At 60.5% G+C, this 14024-nt stretch overlaps 1 protein-coding gene across 2 annotated transcripts; it reads left to right on the top strand.

Annotated features, from left to right (window-relative positions):
- Positions 1-121: 121 nt before the first annotated feature.
- Positions 122-12605, top strand: CYHR1 (cysteine and histidine rich 1). Of its 2 annotated transcripts, XM_042973675.1 has the most exons (7): positions 480-499; positions 3021-3142; positions 6588-6668; positions 8103-8170; positions 9035-9273; positions 10038-10249; positions 11847-12605. In XM_042973675.1, the coding sequence occupies exons 2-7, from the start codon at positions 3100-3102 to the stop codon at positions 12236-12238; spliced, it is 1035 nt and encodes a 344-aa protein (XP_042829609.1). In that variant the 5' UTR covers positions 480-499; positions 3021-3099; the 3' UTR covers positions 12239-12605. The 2 variants fall into 2 exon arrangements, with proteins under 2 accessions (XP_042829608.1, XP_042829609.1); XM_042973674.1 differs by lacking the exons at positions 3021-3142; positions 6588-6668; positions 8103-8170 and having other exon boundaries at positions 122-499.
- The last annotated feature ends 1419 nt before the right edge of the window (positions 12606-14024 follow it).

The raw sequence follows: 14024 nt of genomic DNA, 5'->3' as shown, positions 1-14024 counted from the left end.
GGCGCAGGGAGCGGGGTTGCGGGGTCGCGGCGGCAGCGAGAGGGCGGCGGGAGCGCGCGGCGCCCCTAACCTCCAGCCGCGGGTGCGCGCCGGCACCCGCCCGCCGGGCCGACCGGCCGCGATGTCCGGCGCGGAGGAGGCCGGCGGGGGCGGGCCGGCCGCGGGGCCTGCCGGCGCCGTGCCAGCTGGGGCCGGGGTCGGGGCTGGGGTCGGGGTCGGGGCCGGGCCAGGGGCGGCCGCGGGGCCGGCGGCGGCAGCGGCTCTGGGCGAGGCGGCGGGGCCCGGGCTCCCGGACGAGGCGGGCCTGGCAGGCGCCCGGCAGCTGCAGGAGGCGGCCGGCGACCCCGACGCGCCGCCCAAGAAGCGGCTGCGGGCGGCCGAGGCAGCCGAGGCGGCGGCGGCGGCGGCGGCGGCGGGCAGCGGGAAGCTGGAGGAGCGTCTCTACTCGGTGCTGTGCTGCACCGTCTGCCTGGACCTGCCTAAGGCCTCCGTGTACCAGGTAGGGCCGCCGGCCCGACCCCGACCCAGCCCGGCTGCAGCCCCGCCGCGGCCGCCCCCCTCCCTGGGCACCGCGTATCCTCGGAAGGCAGGTCTGAGCTCCGGGGCCCAGCAGTCGGGATACCGGCGGCTCTTCGGAAGCTTTACATTCTCCTTCTGTTAGCACTTTATTTCCTACTGCTAACCAGCTTCTCGTACTGACTTCTCTTGTTCCCAGATCCGAATCTTTCGCTTCTTTACTTTCCGGGTTTCCCCACTGCCCCCACCTCAGCACTCCCCAGCTCACCCTCTCAAGCTGCCCCCAGAGAAAGCTGGTGACAGATACCCACATTCCGCGCCCCTTCGCTCTCCTCCCTCCGCCCCCTCCCGCCGCCCCCCCCCCCTCCTCGCCCCGAGCCTGCTCCCCTCATTCTTGAGCTCCCTGGGCTTGGGGAGACCCTGGTCTTTCCTCTTCACTCAACAGCTCTTTCTCTATTCTTTTAGTAGCCACACCCCCGAAACCTGCCTTCAAGCTCTTGTCGTGTACCTTCTACCTCTTTATTGAAAGAACTCTCTTTGCCTTTCATTTTGGAAGAGAATTGAAAGGAGTGGATCACCTCTTTTCCCTTCCCCTCATTTCTTCCTCTGGGTGAACTACCTGCATCAAACCCCACAGTCTGGGTCCCTCCTCTCTTCCCAGGCTGACCTTATGCTTTCTGTATATGCTATGCCTTAAGTTAGATTCCCACCCCTTTCTACTTTACCCACACCAGGCCTGGCTTCTCAGGCTACCAGCACTCCAGGAGGTGTGTCCACCCTCCTTTTACCATCTGAGAATCCAGAATGTTGGCTGGACTCCATCCTTAACCAGCCACAGCCATCAGAGAGGGGACTTGGCCCAGGTGGATCTTACATGGGCGTCACAGAGCGGCAGGGGCCACACCTTGGCCCTAGAATTAGTTTACAGTGTGCTCTCTTCTTTGTCCACCTGTCTCTCTCCCCACCCCCACCCCTCTGATAGGCTTCCTCCCAGAATCCTTTTGAGGAATGGAACAGGTTCTCGGTCACCTTTCTTTGCACTTACAGGACTGGTGATGGCTGATGGGGCTTTGTTCTGTTACTCAAACGGGGGGCCATGGGCAAGAGGGCCGTTTTTGTAGTAAGCAGTACCGGGCTAATCTGGGTTGCCATCTCCCCCGCCTCTAGATCTCCAAATCCTTTCCTGCTTTGGCATGACGTAGCTTAGGAGGACCCTGGTGTACCCAGGTGACAGAGGAAAGAGAAGGCATTGGCAGGGAAGTGGGTTGAGTTCTTTGGGATGAGGGCACTGGCTCTCTGCCTAACCTCCTGGCCAGAGGCCCTAGCTCAGGAATACCACAGGCCTTCTGACCCAATTGGAGGAGCACTTCCCATGGACCCTCAGCCTTGGAGGGACCCTTCAGGAATTGTTCCCTCTCCAGCCCATTTTCTCCTTGCCCGTGACCTTTTGATCCTCTCAGGTAGAAGAAGTCTTCCTTTCTTGGGTTTTAAATGAGAGCCCAAAAAAGCCAAGCCAATGATGGGTTGTGGGGGAGGGTCCCAGGGGAATTTGGGGTTCTCCCCCCATCCTGTGAGTGGGCTAGACCTGGCCCTGGCACGATGACAGGCCACATGGTGCTGCTTCCTGGTCCACTCAGCACAGAGAGCCAAAGCTCTGCCTCTGGCCAGAGCTACCGGTGATGGGGCCTCTGAGCCTGGCTGGTTCAAACCGGCCTGCAGTGTGCTGGGAGCTGAGCTCCGTCCTGGGCAGACTGGAGGCAGGCAGCTAAACAGCTGTGATGATGGAGAGAGTAGAGGAGCTGAGATAGCCCTGACCTGTGGCCTTCCCATGACCTAGTGGGCTCTGCTCAGCAGCTTCCCTGGAAACAGGCCTGCTGAGCAAGGAGAGACCATGACGCTGAACTGTAGGCTTTAGCACCGGCCCCTGCCCTACCTCCATTCTTCCAAAGTGACAGCTGGGCCTTGATAGGGAGTTGTTTCTCTCTCATCTCTGGATGCCTACAGAAAGCTCTAGAACATGTGATCAGTGGTAGAGCCCTTGGCTCTAGAAGGGTTGACTAGAGACTAGAGTCCTGCCATGGATCGGAACATGCTTTGGTTGCTGGAAGCCATGCCGTGGGTGGGGGCATGCCTGGCATGGATGCATAGCAGTGCCCACGAGGGGCCTGAGGGATGAGCTGGAGGAAGGAGGGAAGGCTTCTTGGTGGCTCCCCGCTGCATGTGACCTGGATGGGGACATTGAGGGTAGGGGTGGAGACGAGCCTGGATGCATCTGAGCTGGGTTTCCTCCCAGGAGGATCTGGTCATAAATGGCGTAGGCCCTATACATGCTGTCTCCTAACCTTCTTCATGTCCCTGGTTGGGTCCCACTACTGACCATTATCTCTTGGCCTGGGCTCAGCCCCTCCATTTCTGGGGGTCTTCTTTGGTATGCCATGTTGACTGTCCTTTTTTGGTGGGCTGGTCTCAGGCATGTGACGTGTTCCATTCTCTGTTCCTACCAGCAACGTTTCTCCTGACTCCACCAGGACACACAGCTTGGAGCAGGCACCAGCCACGCTGTGCGTCTGGGGACTGTCTCAGATGGTGCCCAGCTCTGGGGTGAGGAGAATTACCAGTGGCCATGGTGAGCCCAGTGCACTGTGCCTGGCTGGGTCTGCAGGGGACAATTCCATGGGCCTCTGGAGTTGGCTGAGTGCGTGGCAACTTGAGAGTGCTGTGGCCACCAGCCCCCACATCCATGCCACCAGGGGAGCCTTGGTGGTGGCAAGAGCTCACCCGGAGCAGATTCTCCGGCTGTTGTGGAGCCTGAGCCCCTGGCTTCACACAGCTGGCTCTCCCACACATCTCGCACGTCAAACCACACACCTGGGCTGGGAAACCTGCTTTCGTATAAGAGCAAGGCAGTCGTGCAAATGGTTTTCACCATGGCCTACTTTAAGGTAGGTCAGGTCAGATCAAGGACAGAGTAGGTTCAGCAGATGCTGGCTTTGATGTTCTTTGTGTGGGTGTTGGGTGTGTCCTCGGTGACTGGCCTGACATCTCCAGAGTCCTGGGCAGCACCCAGGTGGGGGCAGGAGGACTGGAGTTGCAACAGGGACACTCATGCAGGAGTGCGCAACAGGCACCTGCTGTAGATACAGAACTGTGGTGCTAGGGTGATGTGACCCGGCCCCCTCGGCATATGGGAGCACCTCCTCTGGGGGAGACAAAGGCAGCCTTTCTGGTGACTGGAGCATTGAAGATGCAACCTTATCCTGGTCTCCTTCCCAGGCTGTCCCCCAACCCTACACACAAGGCCCAGTGTGTCCTCTGTGTGACACACCTGGTGTGACCCTGCAGACATCGCCGAGGCCCTCAGCTGTGGTCCAGCATCTGGAGGGAGGGGCCACAAGGTCTCCCAACCCCTCGCTGGGCTCTCTGCCAGAAAAAGTTCCCTGTGACCTCCATCAGGGTGAAGGAGTAGGCAGGGGGGTCTTTCACAGGGCGTGGCCCCAACTGGCTTTCTGACCCACCACTCCTAGCCTCAGACCTTGGCCTGCCAGCAACACACCTCACCACTCCAGCATTTTGCTCCTGTGCCCCTTCCGCCTGCGTGCCCCGTCCCCACTCCTACTTCTCTTCTGGGGCCCTACAGAGGCCGTGACCCTGTTCTGTAGCCATTGTCTCTCCCTGCTACAGGATGCTTGTCCTCGCCTCACGGGTCACTTGCCAGTTTCTGCCCTGTGGGAGCACAGGGGATGTCTTGCTGTGCCTCTCGCCCCCAGGCCTCCGGTCTCCACCAGGACCTGCCTCATGCCCTGGCGCAAGGGGACTGGATACTTGATTGGCAGTCACGTTGGTAAAAAAAAAAAAAAAAACCTAGGAAACGGGGGTGGGTCCACCTCTGTCCAGGCTCCAGCCAGTGTGCTCACAGGCCTTGAGGGGCATCCCGTCACTGTCAGCATGCCTGATGCTGCAGGCTCTATTCTAAATGATGTTTAAGGAATCCCCTGCAGGGCTGCCTGCCCACCTGGCCTGGGATTCTCTTCTCTAGCTCCTGGCTCTCGCCTTGAGGTGAGAAAGGTAGCAGAAAAGAGCTACAGAAATGTATCTGCCTAGGTATCTAAAACGAGCATAGAAAGGGCAAAGTTTCTGGACTCTGGCCGCATGAGAAGTTTTATTTTTTCGTGGTGGTGGTTTGTCACTTGAGTTGCCTTTTGATCCAGGGCGTATCCACATTCTGAGCAAGAGCCTCAGTCCTGACTCGGGTTAGCATGATGACAGGAGCCCAAGGTCCGGGGCTTAAAACCGGAAATGTGGCGGAGAGCTAAGAGTCCTGGCTTTACCTAAAACCCCTTTGTTCCTTGGACACAGTGAGGTCCCTCTTAGGCCACCTGAGTTAAGAGATTGAGGAGACTTCAGGCCAAACATGGGGGGGTGTGGGGTGCCCTGCAGCCCTGATGGGCATGATGAAGGGGGGCCTGCAGCTGGGCTAAGGAGCAGTTTTGCGGTTAGTGCCCTCAGCTATGCTTTTGATGGTGAGCTGCTCTCATGGGCCTAGGATTTGAGGGGACCATGTATGCCAGGCTTGAAAGAGGGCCTGAAAGGCCGACTGACCAAGGCTTGGTTTCCAGAAGACAGGGTGGGGTGGCTGGGTGTTTTCTAAGACCCTCTCATAGCCCAAGGCCTGGGGTCAGGGCTCCCCACTCATGAGTCTGGAAGGTACATTCAGCTCCTCCTTAGCCCAGGGGGAAGCTGACCTGGGTGCCTGTAAGCTGCCTGTGCCCAGGTAGAGAGAGGGAGGGACTGCTGGGTGATGTCCTGCAGGGACAGGTACAAATGCCCATTCCTGGGCCATTTGCGGAGCGCTTTGGAGGGGATTGCTGTGGCTTGGATGCGGCTGGGGACTTCAGGGGTGAGGGAGGGGCTTTTGCTGAAATTGCACACCTGTGCCAGGAGTCCCTTCTGAGGCTCTGCAGGTGGTGGCCATGTGACTGGCCGGCCAGGCTCTGCTCTGTGATGGCCATGGTGAGTGTTTATTCTGTGCCTGTCATGTGTTGGGGGCCAAGCCATGCTGTTGTACGTGTTGTCTCACCCCACATGATGAAGTGAGTCGGTCTTTGTCATTCTTTGTGCCTAAGTAGAGTGAGGCCCAGAGAGGGAAGCAACAAGCCAGGGTTATGCTGCTGGTGACCTATAGGCTAGAGTCTAAGCCACCATCTGTCCTGGGAGGCTCTGTAATGTTCTGAGTTGGGAGGCCCTTCTTCCTGCCCCTCCTCCCATCAGGATCTTACCGGCAGCCCGGGTGGGCGCTTCAGGAGCTGCTTATTGGGGTACCCAGGCTCTTGGGAGCTTGGCTCTAGCATGTGGAGTGGGACATTCTGGCCTGTTCTGGCTGGGGCTGTCCATCAAAGGCTTGGCGGGCAGCTGATACTGTGCAAAGCCCTTTGGGACTCAGCTTCTGGCTGGGCAAATCAGGGTAGGTGCAGTCCAGCCTAGCCACTGAGGAGGCTGGGTCTACATTAGCATGTGGCCAGGCCTGCATGTGGAGTCAGGGTCTTGCTTGGGAGGACAGTGAGGGCCTGGATAGCAGGGAGGGCTCTGGAGCCTGGTGACTGCCCTGCTGTGGACAGATCTCCTGGGCTGGGTGTCAGCTGGACCCAGGCCAGCCACCTTGTTTCCACCCAGGAGCATCCCGTGGGTACCTGGTGAGGCACTGGCTGTGTGTGGGTATCAGTTTGTCTCTTGGACGGGCTGCAGCATCTTGCTGGCTCACTGTCTTCCAGCTCTCACCTGAGCTGTTGGGATCTACGGGGCAGGGGCCCTACCTTCCCCCAAGGAGGGCAAGTTTCAGTGCTTCTTTGTGGAGTCCTATCACCTAAACCCGTGTTGGGTCTAGAGGCTCCAGGAGGAGGAGGAGGGGTGGGAGCTGGCGTGAGAGCTTGGATGTTCCTGCAGCCCCCGAACTCTAAGGAGGGGCCTATTGGGAGGGGTATGCAGGCCACCTCTCTCTGCCTCAGAATAGCGGGGTTTCAGGGCAGTGCCGGGAGGTGAGCAGTCACACACGTGGTAACCTTGGTGTTCCTCAGGTCTTAGGATGCCATCCAAGCCTCTCACCCTCAGGTCCACACACCCCCAGCTGGGCCACCCTGAAATAGAAGAGATGCCAGGTGGGTGTTGTCGCTGTTCCGCTCAGGCCAGTGGTGACTGCAGAGCTGAGCCCTGCCCGGGCAACCTCTCACCAGGAAGCATCGAGAACTAGAGTACATATGGAGTGGTGTGGGGCCCCGGGCCCTGGGGTGGGGGGGCAGGGTCTCATAGTGTGCATCTCGCCAGGCTTCCTCATTGAGGGTGCCGGGCACTGGTCGTGGCTTCACTGAATGTGGTTCTCTGTGGTTTGGCCTCCCTTCCAGGGGGCGGCCTGAAGTCTCCCCCTCCTGTGAGTTAGTAGTTAGATCGCGTGTTCAGCTTCCCTGTGCCTTCTGCACACCCCAGCAGTCTTCTCTCTGGGGCTCGGGTTTGGCAAACCCAGGCCTCTGTCGGGCTCAGGCCCGCGGTGGGGGCTGTGATTAAAGGTATGCCCCAGGCCCTTGGTCTCTGTGCCTCCTACAGGGTGGCAGGGGCCTATGGCATCTGTGTCCCCCTCCTCTCCAGTCACCGCATCTCTGGCTTCTCCACTGACCTCTGGGGGTGGACAGGGTAGACTGCCTTTCCAGCCTGCTCCTCCTGTGAGCAGGCCTCAGCCCTTCCCAACTACTTGTCGGATCCCTTGGGTAACTGGCAAGGTGCTGGCTGAATGTGGGTATTGGCTTGTCCCTTGGCTGGGCCAGCAGCACTCTGCAGCTAGCCTGTGTGTCCAGTGCTGGCACAGGCCCACCCCCGTCAGACCCTTTTCCTCCAAACCTGAGCCCAGCCAGCGCCTCCTCCACATCTTGCACATTTTAATTTTTGACCTGACTTAGAAATTGAGATTTCAGTGCAGATAATCTGTGGGGCGTTTGTGTGGACGCGGATTCAACGTGTGAGGCCTTTGTCCCCAACCAGCCTACCCCCACCGGTCCTCAGCACGTAAGTCCCACCACTCACTAGACCCCAGGCCTGGCATATGGGTGCCAAGAGCTCACAGCCTACCCTAGCTCCCCAGCTCTGGGTGCACAGACCCCTGAACTGGTGAGATGGCAGTGGGTGTTTACTGAGGGCCCCGTGTGTGTGGATGTGGCCAGGCCGTTACTGCACTGCCCCCCCCTCCAGAAGGGTCCCGGACCTCAAGGGAAGCTTGTGGCCCAGTGGCTTTCTGGAGGTTTGCCACAGCTGGTGAGCCCAGGCTAGCTGCTGGCGAGACCTCTGATGGCGCTGTCTGCCCCTTTACCCCCGGCTGGCTGTGGGAGAGTCTCCAAGTGGAAATCCAGCCACCCTTGGCAGAACCCCCACGTGTCCCCTCAATGTTCCCTGACCTGCTCCTCCCCATCTGCCGCTGCCGCAGGTTTTTACTAGTCAGGATCAGGTCTAGGGAAGGTGTGTCTGCCCTCAGGGGACGCTCAGCTCAAGGCTTTGCTCTTGTGTCTCTTGGTTTCTCTGTGGGCCTCTCCTGCCCTTCTTACTAGGAGCCCCTGGAGGGCCAACCCCACAGCCTGTGTATCTCTCTCGACGGCGCCAAGTGAGCACTCAGGAGGTATGTGTGGAATCAGTCAGAGACCCAACACAGGACTTGAGCAGGCAGCCCACTGCCCACATGCGCAAGGACTCCCAGCAAGGCGCAGGTTGCTGGCAGACAGTGTCTGGGCCTCAGATCTGCGGGTTCACAAAAGGAGGGGGCCCGGCTCCTACCGACCTAGTTCAGCGATATGTCCTGCCTGTAGCTCCCATTCTCCCCTCCAGGCATGCACTGTGCCCACACATCCTTGTCCCAGGCCAACTGGGCCTCCTCACCTGCCACAGCTCTGTGCAGTTTTTAGGAAGTCCCTTGCCGGTAGCCAGCCTTACTGCGTGGGTGGCAACTACACTCTCACCCGTGCTGGCCAAGGAGGGCTGGAGTGGAGGGGACAGGCCCCCAACCGCCAGCACAGGGGAGCAGTGTCTCCTGCCCCACTTGACAGCTGCTGGCCAAGTGCCACAGCCATGCCCAGACAAGAGCCTGTGTTCCTGTAGGCGTCCCGAAATCAGGGCCTCTAGGGGACTCTCGAGGCAGTCCCTAGCTCCTGGGATGGGAAGAGGCCAGGCTTCAAGCCCCAGTGTGGCCAAACCAATCACCACTAGTGGGCCTGCCTCGGTGGAGATCTGTTACCTCTGTAAGCCACCAGGGGCCACTTTTGAGTCACCCACCTCTCCACAGGAGCTCCATCGGCCGTGTCTTTGCAGTGTTCCAGGAAAAAGGCCTGTCCTACCTGAGCAGTGGCTCTGTTTGCTAAACAACAGCGTGCCTTGCCTCTCCTCGCCAGCAGTCCCTTCTGCAGCTGGAGCTGGCGGGGCATGCTGGTGCGTGCGTGTGTGCACGTCCTGCAAGTCTGTGAGCTCATCTCCCTTTCCTTCTTCGCAGTGTACTAACGGTCACTTGATGTGCGCTGGCTGTTTTATCCACCTACTAGCAGATGCCCGGCTGAAGGAGGAGCAGGCCACGTGCCCTAACTGTCGTTGTGAGATCAGTAAGAGCCTCTGCTGCCGCAACCTGGCTGTGGAGAAAGCCGTGAGCGAGCTGCCCTCCGAGTGTGGCTTCTGCCTGCGCCAGTTTCCCCGCTCCCTCCTGGAGAGGCACCAGAAAGAGGAGTGCCAGGACAGGTAACCGCCTGGGCCGGCCTGCCCACCAGAGGCTTAGCCACGCGTGTGGGGCCCAGGACGGGTCTGGAGGCCACCCTGGTGCAGGCGAGGCCGCAGCACGTGGGATGCTCTGGCTGTGTTGCCCTGGCCTTGGGTTCTGCACACATGGCCCGGTGACAGCCTAGAAGGAGTGGGCTAGGGTGGAGCTACACAGGACCCAGGCCCTCGGGGGGCTGGGGGTGGGGGCGGGGCCCCACAGAGGGCAGGGGCCTTGGATCTGGACCCGGTGCCTGTTTGGACAGCACCCTGGCTCTCCAGGGTTCTCTGGCTGCATGGTGGCCTCTTAGAGGCTATCTGTCCTTGGCATCCTGGGGCCCAGGAGAGCATGACAAGTTCTAGGAACTTGCTGTGAAGCTGCACGGGCACCCCCACCCAGCCCCTGCTGGTTGACACTGCCATCTGCCCAGTGGGGCCAGGCCACCGAGCCTCGCTTGGTGTGAAGCTGCATAGGGTGCAAGACCATGGTCAGTGGCCACTGTTATTAAGCAGGAGAGTCCTCACAGCAAAGGGTGTAGGTGGCCTGTGTAGCCACAGCTCTCATGGGCTACTTTTCTCTCACACACACCCTGACCCCTTCCTGAGAGCTGGCACATGGGGAAAATGGCCTTCGGGGGGTAGTCTGTGTATGAGCAGGGCTAGGCAGAGGCCCACCCTTGGAGGACCACTGGGCAGAGCCACCTCCCGCAGGGCGCAGGCCGTGACCACGGTGCTCGCCTCCTCCCTAGGGTGACCCAGTGCAAATATAAGCGCATCGGCTGCCCGTGGCATGGCCCCTTCCACGAGCTGACGGTGCATGAGGCTGCGTGCGCCCACCCAACCAAGACGGGCAACGAGCTGATGGAGATCCTAGACGAGATGGACCAGAGCCACCGCAAGGAGATGCAGCTCTACAACAGCATCTTCAGCCTGCTCAGCTTTGAGAAGATCGGTTACACAGGTGAGGCGCCCCATGGCCCACTGCATGCCACACGGGCTGAGGGGGGGTGCGGCCGCTGGGAGCCTGGGGAGCAGTGGGCTCTGAGCAGCGAGCACAGGCCATGCTGGGTGGCCAGGCTCTGGACAAGCTTTTGGCGAATGGGAGGACACCTTGGGGGCGAAGATGTGCCAGAGGCCGAGCAGGGGATGGGCCGAGGCAGGACCCCGGGGGCACCTGCATGGCTCTCAGAAGGCCCTCTCACCTGTCCTCCCCTCCCCGGCCCTGCCATCCTAATGACGTGGCATCCTACTGCGTGGGGCTGCACAGCCTTGGGACAGTCAGGGTCTAAGCAGAAGGTGGGTGTGTCTTGGAGGGCCCGGGAGCTAGAGGCCTGTCCTGTGGAGCCAAAGGCGAGAAGAGCACTCAGCACATCCGGTCCTGCCTGCAGGCAATTACTGCAGTGGCCACGGGCTTCCTGAGGCCATCGAGAAGATGCTCAGGGGCGGGGCTCCTGAATGAGCTGAGGGTGCCCGGCTCAAAATGCAGAGCCGGGAGTGGACGCCCAGAGACGGGCAGGCTGGACGGCACTCAGGCCCACTGGATCTCATGGGCTCTCCTGGCCACGGCCACTGCCTTTGGACATGCTGGGGAGCAGGAACCAGGCCAGAGCCTGGTCCAGACACAGAGAACAGCGAGAAGCACCTGCTGCCACTGGGGCCACTCAGGGAGACTACGACCCTCTACTACTCAGCCCACACCAGGCAGCCGGCTCAGAGCATCAAGGGCGGTCGCAGGCAACCAGTCACACCATGCTGCCTGGACTAGGCCTTGGCTAGGTGTAGGCCTGCACAGGCCCGGGAGGCCGAGGGCCAGCAGCCTCAGCAGCAGCAGGTCACGGCCCCTGGTTAGTTGCAGCCTCAGCTGCCCTGGTGGGCGCCATGGCACAGACAGTCCGGGCCGGGCCTTGTGGGTCTGGGCAGGCCAAGGCATCATGATTGTGGCGGTGGCTGGGCAGGGATCCTCGTCCACGCAGGAAGGACTGGCCACCTCCATGGAGGGACTCGCGGGCCGTGGGCCCCGGGCTGTGCTGAGAGAACTGTGTGACAGCACAGGAGCCCAGCACTGGGCCACACGCCAGCGCTCTGCCTTGCGCCCCGTGCGGGCTCACGTGCCACGTGCCTGCCTGCCCGACCGCCCGCCGGCTTTTCTGGCAGCTCTGTATCAGAACCAATAAAGTGCACTTGTTCTCAGAACGCATCCTGTCTGTGTGTCTGCTTACCCACGCCCCTGGGTGGGCCTCCCTCTGCCTGGGCTGGGCCCTGGGGGAGGCGAAGAGGGAGGCCAGCGGGGGTCGGGCCGCTCACTTCTTTCAGCCTCTGGACTCCCTGCAGCTAATGCGTGTTACTTCTGTTTGTAGTTGTTTCCCCCAAAGCTTGTGTGCGCCTCCATTTGCCATAATTGCGTTTGATTTGCCTTGTGACAAGTAGAGCACGCTGTGTCCTCCTGGTAAGTCGCCTTCCTCCCTGGCTGAGCCTGCATCCTCGGCCTTCGGAAGGCACCGCCACCCGGCCCCACCCACACTGACTGCCGGCTCTTCCCGGCCTGTCTGTCTCCACAGAGGTCCAGTTTCGGCCATACCGCACAGATGACTTCATCACGCGCCTGTACTACGAGACGCCAAGGTTCACGGTGCTGAACCAGACGTGGGTCCTGAAGGCACGCGTGAACGACTCGGAGCGGAACCCCAACCTGTCATGCAAGCGCACACTCTCCTTCCAGCTCCTCCTCAAGAGCAAGGTCACGGCGCCCCTGGAGTGCTCCTTCCTGCTGCTCAAGGGCCCGTACGATGATGTAAAGATCAGCCCCGTCATCTACCACTTTGTCTTCACCAACGAGAGCAACGAGACGGACTACGTGCCACTGCCCATCGTCGACTCTGTGGAGTGCAACAAGCTGCTAGCCGCCAAGAACATCAACCTGCGGCTCTTCCTGTTCCAGATACAGAAGTAGGCGGCGCCGCGCTGCCCGCGCCTGCCCCGCAGCGGCCTCGCAGTGCCGTCTGACCGTTTTAGCAGAGGAGAAGGAACAGATGCAAACATTGGGAAGGTCTGCATGCGTGTGCGAAGGTGGGAGTGCTCTCACCTCGCCCTCCGCCCCGCCTCCCCTGTCCCAGGCACCGGAGGCTGGGCCACCTGCAGAGGAGACGGTGGCTCAGGGACACGATGGGGCTAAGCCCGTGGCCATGCCCTGGCCCCCATGGCGCAGTGAGGCGCACCGTCTGCTCTGGGCTGCGCCCGGCCCCTGGGCCGGGCTCAGGGAGCACGCTGACTTCAGACGGCATATTTGATTGCAATTAAAAAGGCACCCTTGTTTCCTACTTTCTGTTTTGTTCGAGGGAAAGGTGTGGCTGTAATTGGACATCGGGGGAGCTTTGGTTTGGCCTGGGGGTCAGAGCCCGCAGGTCCTTGTTATTACGCCTCCATGCACGCCCCCCGCCAGAGACTCGGAGACACTGCCCCCCCGTCACAGGCCTGGGCAGGGGAGCAGGCAGGACCCGGGTCTTGCAGCAGCCCCAGCGCACACATGCGCGCAACCACACACACACACACACACACACACACACACACACACACACACACACACACACACCCCAGCTGCTCCAGAGAGATAGGACTTGGCCGCCAGGGCTCAGCAGATGCTTCGGAATGCAGGGTGAAATTCTGTCTCTTTCCAGGAAAACAAAATTAAACTCTTCACAGGCTCTTCTATAAGTTATGTAAATTTAGCAAGAGAGAATCTATTTTCTGTATTCAGCCTTGAGAGCGCAGCATCCCCAGCCTGTGAGGGAAGCTGTGGGGGCCGCAGGCAGTGAGCTAGCCTGCCTGGAAGGTTTCCAGTGGGCTGGCCATCCCCGTGCTGCTATCAGGAACTGGCTGCCACCTCCCAGAGGTCAGTCCCTGGGCGACGTGGCTTCTCACTGGAGGGAGCTCTTCACGGCCTCAGTGAGCAGTGAGCAGGCCCTGTGTGGGGGCCTCACAGGGAGGGTAGGAGCCCTGTGTGGAGGACCCTGAGACCCTCGGAGCCGCTGGAAAGGGGAAAGCTTGGCTCCCCTCCTTTGCTTAGGAGACACATCTCTTTTGCGATAGGGTTCTGCTGCTTCAATACCAAAGAACCGTTTCCTTTGACCCAGGCCTGGCCTACCCCACGCTTCAGAGCAGTCTCTGCCCTCCTCCACCAGCCTCGCTCCCCATTTCCAGGGCCCAGTAGGCTCAGCACTTGGGGCAGCCCTGACAGTAAGCGTGCAGAGCCGCAGGCCTGGCCTTTCCCTGTGGTCCCTCCCTCTCCTGGCCTGAGAGTTGGGGGCTGAAAAATAGAGGTAAGGAGCCATGCATGGGGTAGAGTGAGTGTCTCATTCCAGTGCCTAGCTCAGGCAGCCCTCTGAGCCAATTCTCACCCCAGGGCAGCTCGCTTAGTTCTACTGAGAAGACTATTTAGCTTCCTGTTTCCAGTCTAGGGTGTGGGGCTTATGGGGCAACCCCCTCCTGCAAGGCCACCTGTGCCTGGCCACTGAGGACACCCAGAGGTGCTACGCTTGGTTTCCTACCCTCCACAAAGACCCCGTGCCCTGGCCCCCAACACATCCTTGGGAGCACACCCTGGCATGAGTCCCCCTGTCCTCAAGTGCTGCCCACCACCCCACCCCACCCGCCCCCACCCCCCGCCACACACACACACCTGGCAGATACAGAGGATGAGATTCAGGTAGCCGTGTGCTAGGTCTTGTGTGTAGAGGGGA

This window comes from Panthera tigris, chromosome F2 (genome assembly GCF_018350195.1).
Source record: "Panthera tigris isolate Pti1 chromosome F2, P.tigris_Pti1_mat1.1, whole genome shotgun sequence".
Lineage (NCBI taxonomy): Eukaryota > Metazoa > Chordata > Mammalia > Carnivora > Felidae > Panthera > Panthera tigris.
Note: the sequence above shows the minus strand (reverse complement) of the source record. Positions and strands in the feature narration are given on the sequence as shown.